The 24,144-nt window shown below is 40.1% G+C and overlaps 1 protein-coding gene across 4 annotated transcripts in view; it reads right to left on the bottom strand.

Moving 5' to 3' along the window:
• Positions 1-24,144, bottom strand: part of rptor (regulatory associated protein of MTOR, complex 1) — a 143,173-nt gene that overhangs the window by 61,384 nt on the left and 57,645 nt on the right. For all 4 annotated transcript variants that reach the window (XM_088003681.1, XM_088003691.1, XM_088003684.1 and 1 more), the window contains exons 8-10: positions 16,277-16,336; positions 7,685-7,785; positions 5,132-5,276 (exon numbers count right to left, since the gene is read on the bottom strand). In XM_088003681.1, coding sequence (XP_087859807.1) covers positions 5,132-5,276; positions 7,685-7,785; positions 16,277-16,336 — 306 coding nt within the window. The remainder of the gene's footprint in view (positions 1-5,131; positions 5,277-7,684; positions 7,786-16,276; positions 16,337-24,144) is intronic.

The following is a 24,144-nucleotide window of genomic DNA, read 5'->3' as shown; positions in this document are numbered from 1 at the left end:
TCAGATCGTCTCCCCTGCATTGTTCTCCGAGCGCCTACAACTCCTGAGATTTCCTTCCACGGGTCCTGGAGAGGGCAGTGAGGAGCCTTTAATCCCCCTTCTAAACACCCAGCTCTTCTCCCATGGTCATTTTTAATTCATGGGGTTATGCAACCCACATCAAACCTTATCACAGCTTCTCTTTTCTCCCTTTCAGCCCATCTCCTCTAACCCTCCGCTTTCCAGCTTCGTTTTCTTGCAGAAAATTGAACGCAGAGCCTCGCTGGGGCTTTTTCCTCTCAGTTAGCAAGAGTTAGAGGTTGATTCATGTTCCCAGTTGATGCACAGCGATGTAATGTGAAGCTGAATGAATGACGCAGGGTTCACCCTGTCTGAGACTCTTTCTCCTGCTCAAATGGCTTCTCCCATTATTCCAGAGTGATATAATGGAGTTGCACTCCTGGTTGACAGCACAGTGCAGAACATGTAATGGATTCACTGACGAATGTGCAACATGGAAACATATAAAGGTAGCTTGATTAAGGCTATTGGGGGGTTTTTGTCACCAGTAGCAGCACAAAGAATTAGCCCTGTGGTAAAAATCTGCGCAGTAAAAAGCTGATTGCATCCCTAAGAGGAGATGCTGTTCATCAAGTAGCAATTTTCAGCCACATACAGTGTTGGCCGTAAAGAATCTAGATCTAATTAGGTTCACAATGATTGGGCCTGGGCTGAAAAACACAGAATTTAAATCTAGTTCAGATGCCGTGGCATCTCAATACGCAGACTGTTTATGCACACTTGGGTTATTCTCAAGTGTTAAATTTGGTAAATGATCTGAAACAGTTGCATGATAAAAAATATATTACAAAAAAGATGAAGAAACCTCAGTGTCCAACTACTCTTTCGGTTTCTCAGTAACAGTGTATCATTGTTATAGCAGACTAAAATATAAATAATAGAAAATTAAAGCAACAACTCAACTGCGTATTATTTGCTCTCCTTGAACAAATCAGATATGAAAACACTACATTCTGGTTTCATAACTTGTGATTGGGAAATTGCCAGCTCACGAGTCCATCCCTGACGGCTTTTATGCAACCCGTCGGCATATAAACAACCAGAAAGCACCATATTATCTGCAAGAACGTACTCTCAGGACGGAGGCTGCTCCAAGTTTATTATGGCACGGTTAACCCGCTCACAAGGCCGTAGAAGTGACTCATCACCAGAGATCATGCGTGTGTCGAGTGTGAAATGAAGGGAAAGCTGCGCAGGGGAGCATTTGGCGGCTGACTAAGCTCTTTTCTCCGGTTGCCTGCAGAGAGTGGTGCAACAACATGCACCAATATAAAACAGACATACACTACTGGCAATTAAATGGCTGGCAAGGGAGTAATCAGCCTCGGGCTTATTTGCCCTGTCCTGTTCTGCCCCATTTGAATAACAATAGCTGTTTGTGTTTTGGCACCAACATGAATCAGCAAGCCCTTAAAAGTACTTATTCCCTCCTCTCCATCCTGTCCAGTCCAGTACATGCTGGCCCGAACTTTTATTTCCTACTTGCCTTTTATCTCCAACACTTACTCTCTTTATTGCCCTCACAGTTTGGTTTCCTAGACTCCTAAAGCACTGCTCAGTCGTTACTCTATCCTGCTTAATATTGCATGTGCTGTTGTGAAATCCCAATTTGTTGGGCCGCAAACACTGAAAAGCACCCGCAATCTAAACTAATAGGGATGAACAAGCGAGAAAGAAAGACTACAGCATGCTCAAGGAGTAAAGAGCAGTATTTGTTACAGGGAGAGATGCCAGGCGGTTACACAACGAGCCTCTCCTGGAGGCTTTGCCAACGCCAGCCAGATAATGAGTGGGAGAAGCAGAAAGAGGCATTTTTAGAAGACGATGCAAAGGGGAAAAAAATGATGGAGAGATGTTTGTGTAACTAAAGGAAGATGGATGATTAGATAATGGCTTTTACATTGTGCAAAAGAGGAGTCGGACAACAGCAGGCCTTTGTGAATAAACATGTATGTTAATGAGAAAACATGGTGGACAAATGGAAATGGGGTTTATTTCAATTCACTGTTTGTCTCATTAAGCAGTAAAGAATCACATTATTTCCTAACTGAAGAAACCTTTTGGGTTTTTTTAAGGAGGTGAAACATCTTCAGAAAATATAATAACTGCATATATAGCTTTTCATTAAAAACTCTTTTTTTTCCTAATTTAATGATCTGTAACAACTTGAATATTGTTCTGGAGATTGTTCAGATGTACTCCCGTAAGGTCTACACATAACCCATAAAAACAAAAATGGGTTCTTTTAAGTGGTTTCTTTTTGGCCTGAACAATTCATACTTCACAAAAACTCAAGGGCTGAGGTATTTTTTGTATATCATTGTCGAACACGAGACCAAACAAAAAGTTCTGCCCCAATCTGTCAAGAGGAAGCTGCAATAACATCCAGTCAGAGATGCAGGAGTGTAAAGATGTCCTTAAAACACTAGGAAAGGGAACACATTTCTCTGTTTTCGCATAGTGTGTAGTTTGTTAAAAAGAGCACTTGAGTAATTCAATAGTCATATCTTGTATCCCATTGATTTTGGATGTGTTTGATGTTAAAACATTGTTCCCATTTTCCCCCATCTGTCTATTCCACAAAACATGAACACTTTAAAGCATCACTTCAAGAGAAATATCTCATAAATGCATTAAATAACTAATGAACCCTATATAGTCAAATCATATTATGTTCCATTTTAACTACATGCAGCGTATCCGTAAAGGACTTAAAGTGCTTCACTTTTTCCACATCTTGCCATGTTACAACCTCGTTACAAGTTGTAGTAAATTAATCTTCCGCAAAATTCAACATGCAAATGAAAAGATGGAAAAAAGTTTGAGATTTTTGCAAATGTATTAGAAATAGAAAACCAGCCACCACAACACATCACACAATCACAAACACATCACCAGGTTTTCTCTGCCTACTTCACATCTAATCTACTGTATATAACAGCCACTAGTGGCAGAAAGATCTTCAAAACATGTCGCGCAACACAAATTACTCCTCAACAAAGCAGAAAATCTGCAACAGAAAACGAAAGCGATTTGGTCAAGCCAAAGTCAAGACGGCAACCCGAGTGGCAAAACCTCAACAGATCTCTACAAGTTTCATTGAACTGAAGCGATTTAGAAGAATGAGTTTGCCAAAATTCCTCCACAAAGATGTGAGAGACGCTTAAGGTCCAACAGAGAACAGTAACGACGACTTTCTCCCACAAAAAGCAGCTCAACAACAGGTTCTTACAGACTATTAGAGCATTCTGGCTAAGACTCTTAAATAAATATTCAAACAGAATAATGTCTTTTTTATTCTGATATTAAAAACCATGAACTAAGTAACCACTCCTGTTCTTTTTCCAGTTACTACTACTGTACTGGTGGTAATTTTCACCGCTATAAAACACTGAGCTCACTGCTGACAGCAACACTGGCCAACAGTCAACATGAGGGAAAAAAAAGGATGCAAAGAAAATAATGCATGAAGGGTTTGCATATGTTCAAAGGCAGAAACATATAAAAACACCTCCACACGTTGGTTCAGGCCTCCACACCGATACTTATTTAAGGAGGCTGTGAAAGTGACTCAAGCATTCATATTGCTTACATGTAATCTACGTTCAGAGCAGCTCCAGGATGCTGTGTTTATCTTCAGTTTGCTTATAGATCCGTGGCTGTAAATGAGAGACAGGGCAGCAAACCTGTTGTATGTTTGAGGACGCATAAAGCATCTGTTGCATCACTGGAAAAAAACAAAATAACAAAATGTACCAGAGAAGCTATTGATTTTTCAGCTCACCTGGATTTTCTTGAGTCAGGAACAAAAAGAAATGTGAAAGCAGCAACTTTGCTGTGACTAAGGCCTGTTTAGGATCACGCTTTCATAAAAACACAAACAACCACAGGCTCCCCTCTTAATGGTTCACCTTCATCATTCACATTATGTGTTTGTATTTGGGTTATAAATGCTTTTAGAACATAGCAAGGAAAACAGGCATTCATATAAAAAAAATAACAGGAAGTCCCTGGATGTGATGTATGTAACAGGTCAGCTCGATCGTGAAGGAAGCTGCACTATGAAGCTTACCAGAAACTAAATGTGCTGTAATCAACCCCACAGGGAGCAGGGCCACGACATCTTCATCAGCAATAACATGTCTTAAACATTCCTCTTACTCCAACTTTAATTCACTTCCTGTGTTGCCAATACCAAACTACCACCCTGTTTCACCCTGTATAGTAAGACAACGATTCAAAAACAGTGCAGAAAATCGATATCTTTCACAACTCCTCCTTGTGTTCACTGATTGTCCAGGTTGAAATTCAACTGGAGAAATCAAGCTCAATGGGAGAAATCCTAGACAGAGCATTAAAAGGGGATGAGAATTGAATGGAATTGGGTAGGAAGGTAATGGCCAGACAGGAAACACCCCATTAAATATTAAACTCTCCACCAAGATATTTTTCACATTTTATTTATTGCTGGAAAAGAAAGAAAGTTAACTGAGATTAAACAACAACAAATAATCAACTTTTAATCCACAAAAGAACTTAACAAAATGTGCCTTCCATGTGAGGATAAAGTTAGGACACCCTCAAATAGCTAGTTCTAAACCCTTTGGCTGAAATAACTTCTGGGAGACATCTATCAAACTCTGACTGTCATGATGTTTTTGAGCGATTTCTTGCATGTACAAGCCGTTTCAATGGAGAGACACAAACCAACCAAATCTTTAAAAAAAAAGGAAGCAGTTTTCTTTCAGTTAGAAATCCCTTCACACTGACACACATTAGCTTCCAGGCATGTTTCACTGTTTGAATTCACTTCTAATTTCCCAGTTGATTTTTTTAAATGTTCATTCATTAAACATACATACCGTTACATAAAGAGGATAATGCCGTTTCCTAATAAAGAATATGTCTCTTAGAAACTCTTCTCATCCTTTAATTGCTTTCTGTCTGAGTTAACAGACAGGCCTTCAGGGTGACTCCTGTCTTTCCTCTAACCTCCAGCTCTACAAAGCCACAGACGTCTGTGCATCTGTGTGTTCGTGTAACCCGAGCTCTGCTTGTGAGCGTGTCTTACCACATGGCGTGCATGTATGTGGGGGGCAGGCGGGGGCTGCTGACTGGTGTACAGTTGTACGACCTCATTATCCTCTCCGCAAGCAGGAAATTGCGAAACAAGCTGGCCACCAACAAGTCCTGACGAAACAACTTCTGGAACAGATCTGAAGTTGGGGATGGAGAAAATAGAAGTGATACAGTATTCTGCAGACAGATGAAGGGCAAAAAAAACTAATTAGATTAACCTATATGTAAGAGTAGAAGAAAATGGGGCACTTTATATGTGAATGAACAGAACATATTGAGACAAAGTCACTAAAATTTGGAAAAACAATCTGGTTTGCGGGTTTGCTTCCACTATGTAAAAGACAGAAAAATGCTTATTTTCAATTAGTCGTGTCCGTAATCATGTCCTCTTCTTGTAGTTTAGTCAAATAAGATGGTGGGTCTGGACAGCTTGCAGTGTCTGGGCACATTTGCAATATACAGCTAAAACCAGACATTTACATTTTATTAAAAGATGCAATCTTTTTTCCCCCTCAGTCTGACATTAAATCACACTAAACTGGTCTTGTTTTTGGTCAGATAGGATCATGAAAATTATTCCTACTAGCTGAATGCCAGAAAAGCGGGAGAGTGAATTCTTTTAACAGGGCACAGTTATGCATTTTCCAGACACATAGTGCCATTTCATAGCACAATCAAGTAACTATGTTATTTTCAGTTTAAAAAGAAATACTGTATATATCAAATATGACATAAAAGAAGTTGGTTTTGTCTCTTTAAGGAGTTCCGCTCTTTCCTTTTCTGTCATTTAGCAAACAGAAATAATATTGGTTTTCCGAACTAAATAAAACCAAGAAAAGAAAAGTTATGTATCCTCTGTTTGCAAATCTCTGGTTTGAACAGTTTGAAATTCTGATTTATAACAAGTCAATCTCAGAGTCTTCAACACATTAGGGATCCTTTAGTTTAGCTCAACTTCGACAAAGTCAGGCCACATCCTTTCCACCGTTTCAGGCTGATGATTATGATTTTACTGTTACTTTTTGGAGATATTTCTTAAGTGACAATGAGCATGTTGTTGGTGACAGGCTGTAGAAGTCTCAGTGTGTGTGAGTGTGTGTGCGTGATTTGGACAAGGTGTATGCAGTGCCTTCATTACAGGAAATCTCTCTGATGTGGGCAGCTTCATTAACAGCGGAGCCCCGAGGCTTTAAAAGGCTTTGGCAGACATCAGCATTGTCACAATGCTATTCTAACCGGGATATGGTTTGTCGTGTGGGAGTTCGAGTGTGTGACTGAGAGGATGTGTGTTGAATACATGAAACAGGAGGGAAATCAAGGAATACACAATCTAGGGACATGTCATAACGAGTGTGTGCGCCAGCGTTTTCATCAGGGCAAGCATGTGAGAAACGGGTAGTTGCGGCGCGGTGTGTCGTCGGCCAAACCCCGGCTCAAGTGATATCCTCAATTATAGTGCGGGGAACTCTAAACACAATTAATCTCAATTTGAAGAGCTGACCCGCACAAACTGCGCTTCTGGCATTTTATATCAACAGCGGCATGATTTCAGCCACTGGGGATGTTCTGATGCTCTCATAGTACTGCTGATGCCTAAACATCGCTGCTTTTTATTTTAGGTGCCCCACTTTGGACTCCCTGAGAGCTGAGCCACGTGGGACGCTTTATTTTTCATCATTGCCCAGATATGTTTAAAGAAAGATTTTAGTATGCCTCTGATGTCTTTGCAAGCTCATCTTCCAGCTCCCGACACCCCCACTGAGTGGTTTCAAACATTACTTTTAGCTTATAACAGCTAAATCTTTTAAAAAGGAGCTTATTTTCCTGATTCTGACGGCTGGTTAGTGCGCCTATAACAAATCAGCACACTAAAGCATTAGTAGAAATTCCTTATAAAGCTTTGTTTTTTTCAATTAGCACAGCAGAGAAAGTGCGGATCATTTGGTTTTTGGATTACTCGACTGTTGCTGTTTACATGTGTACCGCACAGCAGGGGGTTGTGCTTATGATGTAAAATACAAGAGAGAGGAAACAGTTAGAGCATCTCTGCAGAGGACGCTCAATCGTTCACCAGATTTGATGCAAATTGACGCGTTTCTGAGGAAAAATCAGCTTTCTATGAATACTTGTACCATTACAAATCTTTTGACTGAACTGAGATGATCTGAGAAGGTTAAAACTTCTCATTTTGATTCTAAGACAAGGAAGGAAGTAAAGACGGAAGGAACAACAAGACTTTGTCGAAGGACAATTTTTCTTACAGAGACGTCATATTTCATTTTGTTGTTTCTGTGGTTTTGTTTATTTTGGATATTTAAAATGTCTGAGAATTTAAAGTTTATTGATCTTTAAGAATGTGTGCATTATTATGCCATCGTTTATCGCTATAACTTCTGGGACAATTTATCGTCCAGCAAAATTTGTTATTGTGACCTGCCTACATTTGTGTGATATGTACGTATTTTGTTGTGTTCACATACTTGTGAGGACCCAAATAAATCGGTCTTCCTGGCGAGGAGGAGGCTGTTGGGACGAAGAGACTCACCTCTGGGCAGCACGTTCCACGCGATGGTGTCGGTGATGGCGGTGAAGATCCAGTTGAGCTCTCCGAGGGGCGTGCGTCTGTCGTTGAGCCTGCCAGGGATCCTGCAACACAACACAACACAGATGGCATCGTGTCAGCCGCGCTCACCGCATGTCACAGGGTTTACTCAGAGCAAAAAAAAAAGCAGCAACTGTTCTGCACTATTACAACACCATGCGAAGACATTAACATTCGAAAGCACCAAGTTTCTTACTCAGAGATTAGCAGCTGAATATTCATGTGTTTTTGTGCCTCAGAGTCGCTGAAGGCTGAGATCAGACTGACACCAGGAACAAACACAAAGTCCGGCCTCGCTTTGATCATGGTTGAGATCTACAAGATAAAATGTTTTAAGAGGCAGCTATATTGCAGCACCGTCGGCTGGGATGTCTTCACAAAGTGAGCTGCATGAAAACAAATCTGTGTTCTGATTTGACTTGACAAGGTGTCTCAGTAATATTTACACAGGTGGCCATCTCCTGCTGATCCTGGTAAATAGTATTTCCGCTCTTACAGTAGCGCCTTCTCTAACTTCACAAGACGCTATAAGATTAGACATGAATCAGTTTTTAAAACTTTTCATCCCCTTTTCCTTTTTTTGTTGAATTTTCATATCAATCTAATTTTAATGTCAAAGACTGATAACCTGGTTCAGGTTTAGTATCCACCGAAGAAATATCTTAACGTGAAGTAGGGGAAAACAGTCAATGTCTAAGCTCTTGAGATCTCCATGAGCAACAGCGGAAGTCATTATCCATTAAGGGAGAAAACGGGGATCAACCTTCCCATGGTGGCCGGTTCAGGAAAATTAATCCATATGTGAATAAATGACTCATCCAGGAGATCAGTAAAGGCCCCCTACAGACCTTATGTGTCACAGTTAAGGTCAGACTTTGTATTAAAAAACAAGAGACTGTGGAACATGACATCATGAGAGACCTGTAGACCTTAGCTTTACGTACAGTTGGATTAAAAATTAGGACAATGATCCAAAGCTCGCCAGCAATTTCTTCTCTAACACAAACAAATAAATAAAAAAAATCATGAATCTTAACAAGATGGCAGATTTTTGTAAATGCAAATGCTATTTGTACTGAAGAAAGCAATAAACATCACAAGAAAGAAACCATGAAGTTCTTACTCAGTTCTCTTGTTGGTGTCTATCAGATATAAAAGAATCAAAAATGAAAACAAATAAAACTTGATGGCAATAAAAGCCGACAATAAGTTGATAACCTCCTCTTCTTACAAGCATTCTGGGTTTTTGCCATCAAAAACAGGGAATTTGTCAATATGCAGAACATACTTTTTATATATGACGTTCCCATTTCCCTTTAAATGCATCCATTTTTACTCAATGTTAAATGTGAGAGTCTGAGAAAGGTGAAGCAGTCACTTCACAAAACAAAAAACTAAGATCTTTAGGTTTTGCATTAAATCTTAATATTCACTGTACAACCTTTAACTGTTTCCATCCAGATTTCGCCACAAACTGTCATTTCCAAACATCTATCATCATCATTGCATTCCACACCGGAGCACAAGCATACTCACTTTCCCTTTCTCAATAATACATTACATCTCAAGTCGTTTATCATCCTCCACCCAAGTTTGTATAAATGTGCAACGAGGCTGAACTTTTTTTGACCCAAGCCCTCAATTTCTACCTCTAAGTGACAAATAATAGCAGCTGTAAGGCTCCTGGCACTACCAGCCCTCTGTGTAACGATGAGGGCCGGCCAACTCCTGAGCACTTTGAGTGCCTGCCAAAGGTGTTTGAAAAGTCAGCAGTCAGGATGAACACTCAGCAGTTCCCATCCTCGCTGATTATTCTCTGTAATACATTTGATGGTGGAGGGGGGGTGAAAAAAAAAAGAGAGGCAAGAGGTGGATGGGTGAAGAAATAGATAGATGAATCACTGAATGGGTAAGAATGCCCTCTGAGGTGTTGAGGCTTGTGCCATCAATCAAAGTTTGGGTAAGTTTTGTCCATCTCTCGCTCTCCACATTAAGTTAGGATTTATCGCCCCAATTTAGTTTCCACCAATGCTCCAGTTTCACATCTATGAGAGTGTCTCCAGTTCCAAATGAAATGAAAGAGTACAACAAAGAAAGTGCTGACATTATTTTGACCCTTTAAAACTTTTCAGGAGTTCTTTATGATGCATCTAGTGGGGAACAAAAAGGCGTCGACCTTAAAAGGTGCAAGACACCATGGGCTGGAAATGAAGACGTGTCACCTTAGATGGTTGTTTGATATTAAAATGCTGGTTTGAACTTTGAGTTTTTTTGCTTTGATTCAAACTCATAGTTCAAAAAGTGAACTATGAGTTGCAACACAACTCTCACATACTGATTAATAAGATATTTAGACCTTTAAAAGCTCTCGTCAGATAGATTAACTGACAAGCACCGGCTAAAAATAAAAAGGAGCTAACGGAGATCCTGTTTTTAAATTGATTGGTTTTTGCAACGTATACTAAATACATTAAAGTCAAAGTTCATATTTAAAAGGCTGCATTGACAGCATGAATATCATGTTGATTCTGGATTACAAAGCCTTAAGATTAAACAAAGAAGTCATCTTTTTTAATGTTTTTATGGACCATCGGTCTGTTGAAGATATAAATCATCATTAATCATCTCAACAGGCAGTGATCTCATATCAGCCCCTCGTCAAGGCGACAACTTTATTCCCTGTAATTTGAAAGAGTTGATTCTGGTAGCTCATGATTTTGAAGGTACTGTAGATCACGTGACACTCGAGTTTATAAATACATCAGTAAATAAGACACTGGATTTAAACAAGCTGAGAAGGCTCTGCACGAAGGTGGAAAAAGCTCCCAGAAAAATATACAAACATCTTTGCCACCCTGAGGGAACGGCTTGTTCTCGACGTCACAAAGCAGCGAATGAAAGAAGTATTTCATTCCTGGATCGATGCAGCATTTCCGCTGTGTTCAAAATAGAGCTACAACAGAGACACGATTCCCGAAACACAGAGTTGGATATCAGAAACCTGCTAATTGCTAAAGTACAGCAGGTTGGATGAAAAGTCTTATAGTGAAAGGCACAGAGGATGACTTAATATGGATCATCCCACATCACTTGCTTCAACACCCTCCTTTGAGACGAGCGAGAGGGGGTGAGCAGGTAAAATCCACATGCCCTGTGCTTCGTGACTCCATTATGTAAAAAGGGCTCCTGTGACTGGATCCAACCAGAATGTGAGTTGGACGAACGTGGGAAGAAAGGAGACAGAAGGGTGCACAGATGGAGTGAGGACCAAAGAATGATCAAATTAATAAACAAATCATCAACATGCGACTATTCAAAGTTGCCACGATACTGAATTTGTTTCACAACAAAGGCCATTTCTGTCCACGTGTAACCTTTAAAGGCGAGCAACATGAGTGGACGCTGAGTGTAACGGCTGGCTGCTTAGCCACGCTTGGACCGGTGTTGAATAAGAACAATACGGGAAAATGGAAGAGGGAGAGAGTTGTTTGATCTACCGGTTACAGAACACGTACTGCAGAAACAAGCTGCCTACAAGTGACGTAATCAGGTGTAAATTTCCAAACTTTACGTAAAAAATTTGAATGCGAGTTCAACCAGTTTTCCAAGCAGGGGGTTCAGGTTTGTTTTCAGGAAATTGTGTGACAGTGGAGGCAGCTGAGTTTTTAAGGAGGTGTCTGTCTGTCATCCTTTCAAGCACTTTCCTCCGTGGGGTTGAAACGACACAGTAGCCACATAGCTACAGGCACATAGACTTGACAGAGGTTGTTCTTGTGGTAAAAATGCAAGAACAAAACTAGCAGTGAACCGGTCAGTTTGGGATTTAGCCAATCATCAAATGGCAAAGAATGTGTGAAAAAGAAGTCAAAGTCCAAAATGACCCTTCAAAGACGTTTAGAAAAGAAAGATCCAAGCTTCTCAGTCTGATAGAATCAATGAATGAATACTTTCATTTAAAAAAATTTTTTTTTTAATCTTTTTCACTGAACTGTAAATATGTCAGTATGTCCATATTCTTAAATAAAACATTAACCTATCTACATCTGCCACAATTTACAGGAATAGGCTGATCTATTAGAGATAAAATTGAGGGAAAGAAAGTCAAAACAATCAACAAAATGAGTCAAGACCTGCAAAAAGGTATAGGAGGTGAACATTAAGTATCACATTAAAGGGTCCTCACTCTGGTGTGGAGACATCAGATTATCTAGATTATGATTAAGTCAAGTAATGAAGTGTTTCTGTTTTCTGTTCGATTTTGAGGCTCAGCTTTAATCAAAGAGCTGGCACAACTCTAGAGAGTTGAGGTGAGATGAGCTTGGTCCCATTTTTCTTTTATGAGCTCTGAGGATATCCATTATTTAACCAAAGTGGATATTGGCTGACTCAACATTTAACCCCCCCGTGCAACATAGGACATGCAATCAACCAAAACAGCACATTTCAGCCACACTGGTCCCACACTGCTGATACTTCAAGACAGACAAGTTAGAAACCCTTCTACAAAAAATTCATTACAACTATTTATAAATCTGCAAGAAAGAAGCACGTTCTCAAGAAAAATCTACTTTTAACAGGCACAGTGAGTCAAAAGCTGTGTATGAGGTTAAAGTGTTTTATTCGTGGTTAAATTGGGGAAGACAACAAAATATATATGATAAAAAAAAAAATAAAAAAAAAGCCTCTGACATAAGTCAATGTGACATTTGTGGGTGTTTGAACTGTCCTTACAGCCAGCAGGTCAAATGTTACTGTTCCTGTAGTCCACAGGATGATTCAGAGGAGACAGGAGATGGAAGATAAAAAGGACATGAGAGCACAAAGCATAAAGGGAGAGCTTCAGCGTCGTCAAAATCCACCAACTAATATCAGAATGGTTGAGAAGAAAGAATATACGAGTGAAAAAAAATGTTATACTTGTTCAAAGGTGCTCATCCCTTCTCTAGCAGGTTCCCATCCTGCCTTTGGGAGTCATTCATCTGCAGTTCTTCTGCACTACAGCATTTTCTGTGCAACATCCGTCAACTGGAGAGTGGTCGTGTTTGAGAGAGGAGATGAAAAGAAGCAATGACGATGTGTACAAATAACATCAGAAGAAAACTAAAAGGAAAGATCTCAGACGAGCGAGAAAAAGCTTGGAAAAATACATGTTTGAATTATGAATAATTCTCATTAATAGTTTGGGGAAAAAAGGGAGACGTGCCCTATTTATTTGACATTCAGGAACACCTAACTATGCAGCTGTGAGTAAATGCACTGGTATTTCTGTAGGATAGTTTCTGCAACATGATGAAGTCCAACATAATTATGAGGTGGATAATCCAATAAGAACGGTTCATTAAGTAGCAAGAAAGTGAATTTTTAAATGAGCGAGCCCATAATAACATCATCATAATGTGTAATTATGTAACTTTTTAAAACACAAATCTCTACCAAACATTTTCACGTGTCTACCTTCAAAGATGTGAACAGGAGTGACATTCCTCTCTCAATGTCGTCACTGCACCCTGAGCAGCTTTAAATCTTCTCTGAAGGCTTTCCACAATATTTAGGGTTGTGTTTGGGACTTTTTAACCATCTTCCAGAAGGCATTTGTAAGATCATAAATTCTGGAGAAGAAGGACAGGTCTACCAGGTCAGGCAGGCCAACAAACTTCTTCGACACCAAACTCATCCATATTTTTATAAACCTCCATTTGTACACTGGTGAGCAGACATCTTGGAAAGGTACGAGTCGACCCCCGAACTGTTTCCACAAAGTTGGAAGCCTGAATTTACCTGAAATCTCTCTTAATGGTGCAACATTAAGGTTGTGTTCAAACACCATGCAAGGACTCCCCAAATCTGAGCAAGCATCATAATTCTGCACCCAAAGAAGCCAGACAATGGTTGAAATTTTTAATTAATGCATAAGTGAAGCAGATCGCATCACAATCCCGCCACTCCTGGTTGAACATTGGATACAAACAGACATCTCGACACAAGTTGCAGTCAATGCTCCACAAAGGGCCATTTCTATTAGCAGTTATTTCTTTTTATTAGCTTCCTTCGTCTTTTTATGATCTTGATGAAATACTGTTGGCCTATTGCTGAATAACTGATGTTGATCCACAGACGGCTCCGTGCATTGTTACTTCCATAAACAGTGCACTGCTGTGACGTCATTGTTCTTCTGCACATGCAGGTCATAAACAGTTCATACCAAAGTTTCACTGCCACTGCATCACTAACAGATATCAGCAAAAAAAAATAAATAAATAAATATTGACCATTAATACCTGCTTTGTGAACGTAGCATAAGAGTTTCTTTCACTGCAACAAAGGGGCCGACCCCCAAAAATCTGCCCCACAATATAATTCATTCTGCACCAAACTTAACACGACACAATGCAGACAAGTGTTGTCCTCTGGAAAACTGTCAAAGCCAGGCGGAGAAGAAGCATGGTTGAGGACTCCATAGCACGTTGCTCCCCTGCTTTCAAGTCAAGTAGCGATGTTCTTAACACGGTTTCCTCCTGCGCTGTCCGCCTCCCGTTCCCTAATCTGAAGGCCGCATGATATTTAAAGATCTGTAGCCAAGAGTTCAGCAGAGAGTCTGTGATCTCTGTGCACCATTTTGTGCTCGTCTTTCACACAAAATCCCAATAAAATAACGTATCTGGTTGTAAATACTTATTTGTGTTCTCACTGTGGTAAGAAATATAATCATGAGTTTTTACATCAGCTGCAATGACTCACATTCAAGCTGCAGCTGTTCTTCAGGACAGAAGGAGCTCAGCAAGGAAAAGCAGGTGCTTGTGGGACTATTGGCATCGGCTTATTTTGATTTTTATTTTCTAATCATCTGAAAAAAGATGTTCAGTTGGGAGGAAAGACTTGTAGGAAGTCCCACGGATAAGCCTGTTGCCTGTCAATTACACATAAAAGGAAGCAACAGAAGCTTCACTGAGAGGAGGAAGAAACCGATTCTGCTATTTAGGAGATGTGGTAAGCATCAGATCAAACTAAAATAACAAAATAAGTGGTGTTTTCTGATTCTGTGCCTAATTTTATGAGCAGATAGAGTTTTGTGCGTGCATTTCTCACCAGATTTTTCCTGCTGGTCCGTGGCAGACTGACGCGCTTATTATTCAAATTCAACAAAATTAGCGTGACAAATAAACACATCATTAGGAGACTGCTGAGACGCCCTTCAAGTTCAACTCCCTCAGGCACTCTCAGACAATTCTTTTTTTTGTTTGTTTTTACCAACTTACCTAGGTTTTGTAAAAAATTAAGTCAACCATCTAAATATATAAATGTCATTTCAGGATTTCCCCCAGAAAACTTGCTAAGCCCAATGGTCGGGGTGACGAGTCGGTCCACCGGCGGTCCACCGTGTTTTTGTATTAAAAGATGTTAAGATGACAGGAAATGTAAAAGTATTACTGTGTAATAATATGTCACGGGAAAAGATCTCCAGTGAAATGCCATTTAAACTCACAACTAGTCTAAAAACAACAAATTTGCACTTCTGTTTAATGCAAATTAAGTCAGCGGCTCCATCAGGTCCCCAGGGCTTCAGGGGCCCCATAAACGCTAATATTTTAAAACAAACCACAGATACATAAATGCAAGACTTGTTTATTGAGATTAACAAGATTGTTTAACAGGTTAACAATGCTGCTAAATTTGATTCAATTGTTTAGGCATACATAAATTAAATGATTTTAAATTATTTAACATTTAAATACAAGATTTTAAGGAGCTGGCAAGTTTACTTTGTAAAACTTCAAAGAACAATATTCATAGTTAGATTGTTTTGCCTGTGTCCAGTTTGAGGAAAAAGGAGGCGCGTGCGATCCCGCTGAGGTAAAGCAGCGGCATCGCGCAGAGGCAAAGCGAAGAGGCAAAGCGCAGAGGCAAAGCGCAGAGGCAAAGCGCAGAGGCGCCAGCTGTGTGATTGGTCCTATAAACCTATCTATTATAAACCTATCATTTAGGAATAAATCTGCTCTGCTAGTGAAATGCTCAGAGGAAAAGAGACGCTTGCGGCCTGGCTTAAAAAAAAAAAAAAAAACAAAAAAAAAAAACAAACAAGCAACGCTTAGCCTGGCGGCGGGGCTAGTAAAGCATGACGGCCCGCCAGGCTTATGATACACTGGTGGAAATCCTGCATTTCATCCTCTCCAGAAAGCTTAGGTGGGGATCTACGCAGACAGTTCAGTGAAAACAGCTTAAACTTTGGATGTACTCAGAGCTGGCATCAATCTGAGGATGGTGTGCCTGAGAGCAAGAGATGATCCACATTCAGTCGCTCCACGCCCGGAGGTTAATTCAGCAAATTTAAAGCTTTAAATTTGCCAAAGTGCTGCCACTTTGACAGTGAGAGGGAAACAAAGGCATAGGATTATACCTGCAGGATGGAAAACAACAGAGAGAGGGAGGCAAGGCGAGGAGAGGAGAGACAGGCAGGAAAGGGAAACTGGATAATGATGTCTCCAGACCGTGCCCTGCTGACAATAAGAGGGAAAATTGTTGTGCGCTCCTACTTACTTCTCAATGAGGTCTAACGTCACCCCTGGCACCAACTTGGCACTCTTCTGCATACAGAACCTGGAAGAAAACAGAAGGGAGATGTTACTAATCGAGGTTAAAGAGAAAACAAGAAATGCTATATGACGCAATGAAACGTTTGGCCTCAATGGTGCAAATTTTACGGCTCACATGAGAGTCAATCAATAAATAACACTCAAATGAAAAACGAGGGCTGCAAAAATTGCAAGCATCGAGGACTGAGAGGTACGAGTGTATTTTGGCTGAGTTATAGTCGAGAAGGAGGGGACAGTCGGTGGGAAACACGGACTCGTATTTCTGAGACATCTGCCATGGGGGATATTGTTTACTATGCCTGGTTAGGTCTGACAGGTCGGGCCAGATGTAAGTCACAGCCGGCTGCTGTTCAGAGTCCTGACGGTCGCACAGATCGCTAGGAGTCATCACACACCTGGAGAAGAGCGGGTGTGTGTGCTTTTGTACACAGAGTGAGCAGAGAGCAGCTATGGGAAAGATTACATAAAGGAAAGCAATGGAAAGAGATTCTCATAAATTGTTATAACTTTTATAACGCTAACATGACTGAATATTTTTTAAGAATTATGCAAAATTTACTTGGAGCTTTACATCATGTTATAAGGTAATTCCCTCACGAAACACAAACCTAAAGTGTTGCTTTGACTAATTCAAGCATGTTTGAGATGTCCTTGAATATGATGTGGCAGCCGTTCCGGGGGTGCATAAACGCTTGCTCCCACAAAGGGGCGCCTTTTCCGCAAAGCTGATCGGGCTTCTGCCTCTCATAGCCCTCATTCCCCCATGCAGGATTAGCAAACACCTGGTGAAACTGAGCGTTTGCTGAGCTTATCATACAAACTACAATGCTCCTTTAAACAGTATCGTTGGATGGCATGGAGGAGCATTGATGTGACGAGGGGCTAACCAGGGAGTCTCAGAAAAGGTGAGAGGTTCTTACAGAGACTGAGATTAATTTCAAGGTGTCAGATATGACTCGCTGTGTTTCCATTGGTCATATAATTGTGCAAATTTGAACTGCTAAAATAAATTTGCTTAATGGGAACGCAGAAATTTTGAAAAGAATGTTTTTCGACAAAGTTTTTACACTAGGAGGCGGTGGTTTTTCAGCTGTATGAAAATTTGTGTATTTCACAAAACTACAATGGAAACACTTTTTTCATATTATACGAGTCGTAATCATAGACCAGATGTTACTACTGCCAGAAACGATGAAGAAGATAACAGGAAGTGGGAGGAGGATCATGGTGTGGCATATTCTTTTAATGATTTATTGAATAAACTAACATATTTCTGTATAATTTTAATTGCATTTCGTAATTAATGGAAGCACCGCAATTGAAAATTTTTTATTTTTTTTCAACATTAACAGAATATCAACAGATCTTTGCGTGCATTTGTAATGGAAACACGGCTACTGATGTCAAGTCACATTTCTTTTAAATTGTTTTTGATGTGTACATTATTTTAATGGCATATGAAGACATATAATATAATGATTTTACCCTATAAAATGGCATGAAGTGCCTGGAAAATACAAAATACCGCCTCTTTAAACATCAACTTAAATGACAGACACTATTAAAAAATGTAAAGGTAAAAAAAATATACAAAAACGATGTATTTTTCCTTTTCCTTAAAAATATTGAATTAGTATTCAAAAGCCTATAATAGGACTCTTGATCCAGAAGCTGAAATCATCGCATTTTGGTTGCTTACGGTTTACTCCATGTCTGACAAAAAGCTGTACAAGTGTGTTTCACATCAGGGATGATCATCACACACACACACACACACACACACACACACACACACAAAAAAAATCTTCTATTAGAAGAACAGAGCAAATGCCAAATGATTGCTAATACAATTGGATGAAACTCAAAACAGAACCTTCTGTGGCATCTCAATAGAAAGCAGAAGAAAATTTAAAAAACCAAACATGTAAATAAGACAAAAAGAAAATAAATTACAAAAGAAAACATGCAGTCATGTAGAAACGGAAATGAGATGTGCAAAATACATCGATACAATCCAGCTGTGTGATTGTACTGATGTGTCTACCCTTAAGACAAAGGGTAGATCACTTCTACAGTAAGTTTTTTTGATCTGAAAATAAAAAAATCTTCAAAGTAACTGACAGGGGGCAAGAGATATCTGAGGGTGGATATTGCTCCTATTATAATAGTAGGAGAAACACTGAGTACTTAAAGTCAAAGCTGCATCTTACTTTTATAGACAGCTCTCAGATCCCTAATGATAAATAATTCTTTCATGAGAATGAGTGATTCTAGTTTGCTGAGCAGAATCCGGAGCTGCCATCATCCTCGGACGCATATCTGAATGCCAAACTGACTCACGAATGCCCAAAAACAACGTATCCAGGATCTGATCTACCCTGACTGGCTGTGACGAAGGCTGCTGCACTTGAATTCCTTCTGTTCCTGAAGAATAATGAGTTCCCACATGACAGCAGCACGACTTTCTGACTCTTCAAAGATCAGCCGGGGTCTTGAGTGACTCTGACACTCCTGAAGCCAAGAGCAGGAAAGATGTGATCGCAACAACTTGTTCTACGGTCTCTCTGGTTAAATGCATCTTAATTAAAAGTCACAACATGCACAATCTGGTCTAATAAAAAAAATACCACAGACAAGCAATATCAATTCCCACAAACATACGTCTATAATATTTTTGCCACAGGGATATTATAGCTCAAGAATAAGGGCTTTATTTATGCTTTTGTATGGTTTGGTGCAAAATGAAATCAATAAGTCTCCACACATAAACAACAGATGATTGAGAATTAAGACAGGACAAAAATAGACAGGCTGACGTTACAAACCACAAAAAGGTTTCGTCAGGGAGTTGGAATCAAATTTCTGTGCAGCAAGATGTCAGAACCTTTCCACCAAAGACGACAGGAGAGAGAAAAAAAAGGAAAAAAAGAGGAACCCAGGATGGGAGGTCAGACGCAATCGGTGGCATTTCATCCATTCATACCATTCCATAATTTTGATCCAGAAGCTGACTTTATCCCGGCTTTATGAAAAGCCATGTTTGTCCTCACCTACGATCAAAAACAGCCTCTGACATTCTAGGCACGCGCTATGATCAGAGCAAAGTCATTCAACTTGGCTGTTTGAGCTTCAGCTCTGCTGTCTTTGCTCTCTGCGATATCAAAATTAGAAGAAAAAAAACAATTTGGCACAATGCGGTTATAGCATTTAGTTATGAGATTCAGGAATTAAAAAGAAGCACAAGCAGAGGAACACAGTGAGTGAAAATGTTGCTTAACAACAGCTACAAAAGACAACATATAGTCCATAAAACTGAAGGGAAATTTCACAAATATTTTCTAAAGTAGCTCAACTAAACTGTTGACATGTATAAAAAGGTGCATCAGGTGAGGGAGCCTTTCAAATATCTCATACCTTCTACTATATTGTATTGAAAAGTTGTGGGTTTTTGAATAAATGCAACTCGCCTTGAAGCCACATCCACTCAAGCATCTGCTAATTAAATTAGCATTTATTAAAAGTCCTCAGCACAGTCACTTTGCATGAAGGTAGTAAAAAAAAAAAACCTCAACAAAAACAAAAACCACGGCTAACAGTGAAGCTCTTTTAAGCTACGACCGTGGCTGATCATTCACTTGCTCGTGCAGAAAACACAATATAACCAAACTAGCTTCAGTGCTAAAGCCAGTTCTAAAGTGGTTCTACAATGCAACCACTTTGGTTTTGTTGCTACACCAACCATTGTTTGATCCATCCTCCGCTGTTTTCTCAGTCTTCGTAGAGGTTCATTGCTCCAAAAGAAAGTTTAACTATTCAAATGATTTTGTGCATCCCATCATTCTGGATAGATCAGCAGCTTAGTTTACTGATCCCGTTTCAAACAGGGGAGAACAGCGACTGTGAACGCTTAATCCTGACCTGCTGATATCTGATCAGTACCAACCGAGTTGTAAAAGGGATAGATACACCATTTTGAGAAGGATTTATTTACTCCACCTGGCAATACAAAAGAGACCACAAGGAATCAGAGTTGGACATGTTTATAGATCCCATGGAAAGTGACACCAGAAAACATTCAGATGCTGGGGTCGGGGAAAGCAACATGGAAGCCATCCTATCTTGTATCAACGAGTCAGGCTGGTGGCGTGTTATGATGTGGAAATAATTTCCTTGCCACAGTTTAGGGTCCTTAAAGCTGAAGTAGGTAACTTTTATAAAAAAAATGTGAAAAAAATAAATAAATAAATAAATAAATAAATAAATAAATAAATGGAGTTCCTCTGACATGCGATTCTACTGCTATCTGCAGAAATGCACCACTTGTTCAGAAACAACCAATCAGAACCAGGAGGAAGGTTGTAGTCAAGCTCGCATACATGCTGCAGATGTGATTAAGTTGTGAAGAAACAACTTAATCTTACAGAAAAACTGTTTATCTGCCATTATTATTGTTCATGCTTACTAGACTGCACATTCACGGCAGGCTCCGCTGCTGGAAAGAGGTTAAATGTGGCAGAAAGCAAGGGAGAGGATGTGAGGAGTGCATACATGACTGTGATTGACAGCACTAAGACCCTCCTCCTGAATCTGATTGGTTGTTTCTGGTGTATTTGTGCAGATAACAGTGCGGCCTTGGGAGAAGGCAGACGAGTTTGAGTTTTTCACAGGTTATCGTCTAATGTCACAATAAAAACAGTTTTACAAAAATATAAAAACAATTTTGATAAAACTCACCTAATACAGCTTTTGCAGCATTAAATGGTACCAGAGTACATGCTACAACAAACAAAAACTGGAAATTTAGGACCGATCAAAGCCAATAAAACACCCAAAAAATAGGCGTCAAGTTTTACTGACACCAGTCTTCATACGACCGGTACGTTAATATACCTGCATTGAGAAGAACGCACACAAAAAAATGAGCCGACTGAAGAGCAGAAGGGCTGCTGGGCACAAATAATGAGGAAATTGAAGGATTATTGTAGACAGAGAGCAAAGATGGCGGAACTTAATTTGGACTGGTGAATAAAGGCTGAGCAAATGTGTGGGCGATAAGTGCAGAGGCGAGAAAGTGAGCATGTACATATTAAACTTTGAAGAGGGAAATTAAGTGGACCCAATGTGAGGTAACTACAATACTGCTCCCAGGGTGAGAGACAGGAGAGGAGGAGTGGGAGGGACAGTGTCTCCTCTGGTCCCTGCTGAGCCAGCTGCCTTCTACGTCTCATTCAATCAGCCGTCGTCTCCCATCAGTGCTATATGGACTGGAAGGGCTGGCAGGTGTTCCTGGACTTTGTCTCCTGAGTTACCGCAACAGCCCAATCCACCTATGTGTAGCTTAAGCACTGACCACAGTTGTTCGGGTGAGACTTTGAATGTTTGTTAGACAACTTTAGGGAACAGACAGAATCATGAAGACCAAGAAACACAGCAGACAGGACAAGGGTAAGTTATATGATGATATTCTAAGCCTTGAAGATCTCATTGAGCAATTTCTCATGTCAAAATAGAAATAAAATAGAACAACTACAAAGGACAGCGTTAATCCGAGAATCAGCCAAGATGTAAAAGTAACTCAGGAAGAGCTGCACAGATCCATGGCTCAAATGGAGACTCTACAAATCTGGTATTTTGAGAAAAAGAAGCAGGAAGAAACCATTGCTGCAGGAAAACCTTCAACTGAACCATTTAGAGTTTGCCTTTAGATAAGTAGGGGGCAGTTTCCATGCGAGAAGATGCTCAGGTCAGGACAAAATAAAATTTACATGCAAATCATCATGTGTGACAAAAAATAACATTGTACAATAAACTGAACGCACCATGCCAATGCCGAAACATGTTGATGGAAATATAGTGCTGCTTCTTTTTCTTTTGTTACTTTTCTGCAAAGATCTTCCTCATGTAAAATGTAAAAGTTTGGCTTGCATGTTATAGCACAGGTATTTGTGCAAGTGTGCTTGTGCCATCAGGTATGGAAATAATGTGCAAATCCACATATTCACCACTTTCCAGAAACACAGTCAGGACATGAAAAATGGGCTTCTTCCAAAAGATATCGTATGAGTGCAAACTTGAGCATAGAAACCCCAAGATGAGAGTGTTTTTTTTTCCTCATTACTATGCATGACGAGGTTTTCTGAGGTAAACCTGCTGCTCTCTTCAAATCCATACAAGTCTCAAGAAACTCGTCAGCTAAAGCCTATGCAGCGTTACATAACCGTTTTCTCTGTGGTTCATCCCACATCAAGACACAAGAGGGAGAAGATGAATGTGTCAACATTTTTACAAGTAATTTACATTTCTGTTATTAAAGCCAGGGCTCCTGCATAAAATTACAGAGGTGTGTGTGTGTGTGTGTGTGTGTGTGTGTGTGTGTGTGTGTGTGTGTGTGTGTGTGTGTGTGTGTGTGTGTGCGCGTGTGTGTGTGTGTGTGTGTGTGCGTGTGTGTGCGCGCGCACTCTTGTGAAAGCTTAATTTCCCCCGTTTCTCCCACAGTCCCTGGAATTAGAAGGAAGAGCAGCAATTGTTCTCAATGAACATAATGAGGTTGTATTGTAATGTTTGGATATGCCCAAGCTGCTGCCCCACTTCCTGTTAAATCGCATCTGGGTCCCTGGTTTTCTGGCTTCAAACAATGTTTGCTAATGAGATCTTCCTTAAAACCTCCGTTATCTATCCAAAATGTACAGCAGCTAGCAAAGGAAAAACTCGTGTCAGACACCCCCAACAATACGATGCATGTTTTTTCCACACACACACATACATGCCAGGAAAAGCAGCATCCCAGGGGCGGGACTAGCATTTGGAGAACTATTCGTATTAGAGCTACAACAAAGAAAGCAAGGGGTTCATTTGGCAGCTGGAATCTTTTCTAACTGGTTAAATTTTTTTCTGACAGCAGATCATTATGAAGTTCTTCATAACCATCTCAGAATCTCTAGTTGTGCTTTTTTCTTCTTTGTCTAATCACCCTGCTGATGCCTAACAGGTGCTGACACCAACACACATTCACATTAATTGACACAATAAGGAGCTTAGAGTAAAAGAAATCGTCATTAGTGCTGAAGGCAGAGACGCCTGTTTATTGTAATCCAATTTGAAAATAGAGGCTGAGAGCAATAGGAGAATAAAACACTGTAATGGTAATGATGGTGGCCAAATGCCTGTGAGGGAGGCAATTGCTGTTCTTGTTCATTAATGCAAGATGGAGGACAAGCGGCTTTTGTGTGGAGTCTGATAATTGTGAGAACAAAGAATCTGAGCGGCTGTGTGTGGAAGCACTTTGGCTTCATAATGCACCAAATAAAGGCAAAGCTGTCTGCTGTCTCTCAACAACCTGAAGCTGCCGTACTCATCTAAAAGGTGGCGGAGGGTCAGATTGGGAAAAGTTGTCAGATATGGCATTTTAAAAAGGCTTCTTTGAGCAACTCATTGAACTGTGAGATGCAGCGTTTCAGGACAAAGTGGGTCAGTGGTTAAGACTTATAGTAATTTAGTGGTGATTAAATTAGTGTAATGTAAAGTGGCTTGTTATTCTACATTTTAGTCTTTTGGTTTGCTGCAACAGAATCTATGGGTTTATTAGCATCAACGGTTTGTCCTCGTTAATCCACCCAGCAATGCAACAAACCTGCTGACAAAATAATCTGCAAGTGTTTCATCTTCAGGCAAATTAACTCGACAAAGTCATAACGTGTCAGCGACTTATATCCACAAGACCCGACCCCTCGCTAGTTTAGGTGAAGTGTTTTTGACGTTTTCATCGGTAACTGAAGTGCAGTGCATTTGAAGTCTGCCGTGAAAATTGAAATG

The sequence above is a fragment of the Poecilia mexicana genome, unplaced genomic scaffold (genome assembly GCF_051168715.1).
Source record: "Poecilia mexicana isolate PSO_F unplaced genomic scaffold, ASM5116871v1 scaffold_1, whole genome shotgun sequence".
NCBI classification, from domain to species: Eukaryota; Metazoa; Chordata; class Actinopteri; order Cyprinodontiformes; family Poeciliidae; genus Poecilia; species Poecilia mexicana.
This window is presented reverse-complemented; position numbering and strand designations above follow the sequence as displayed.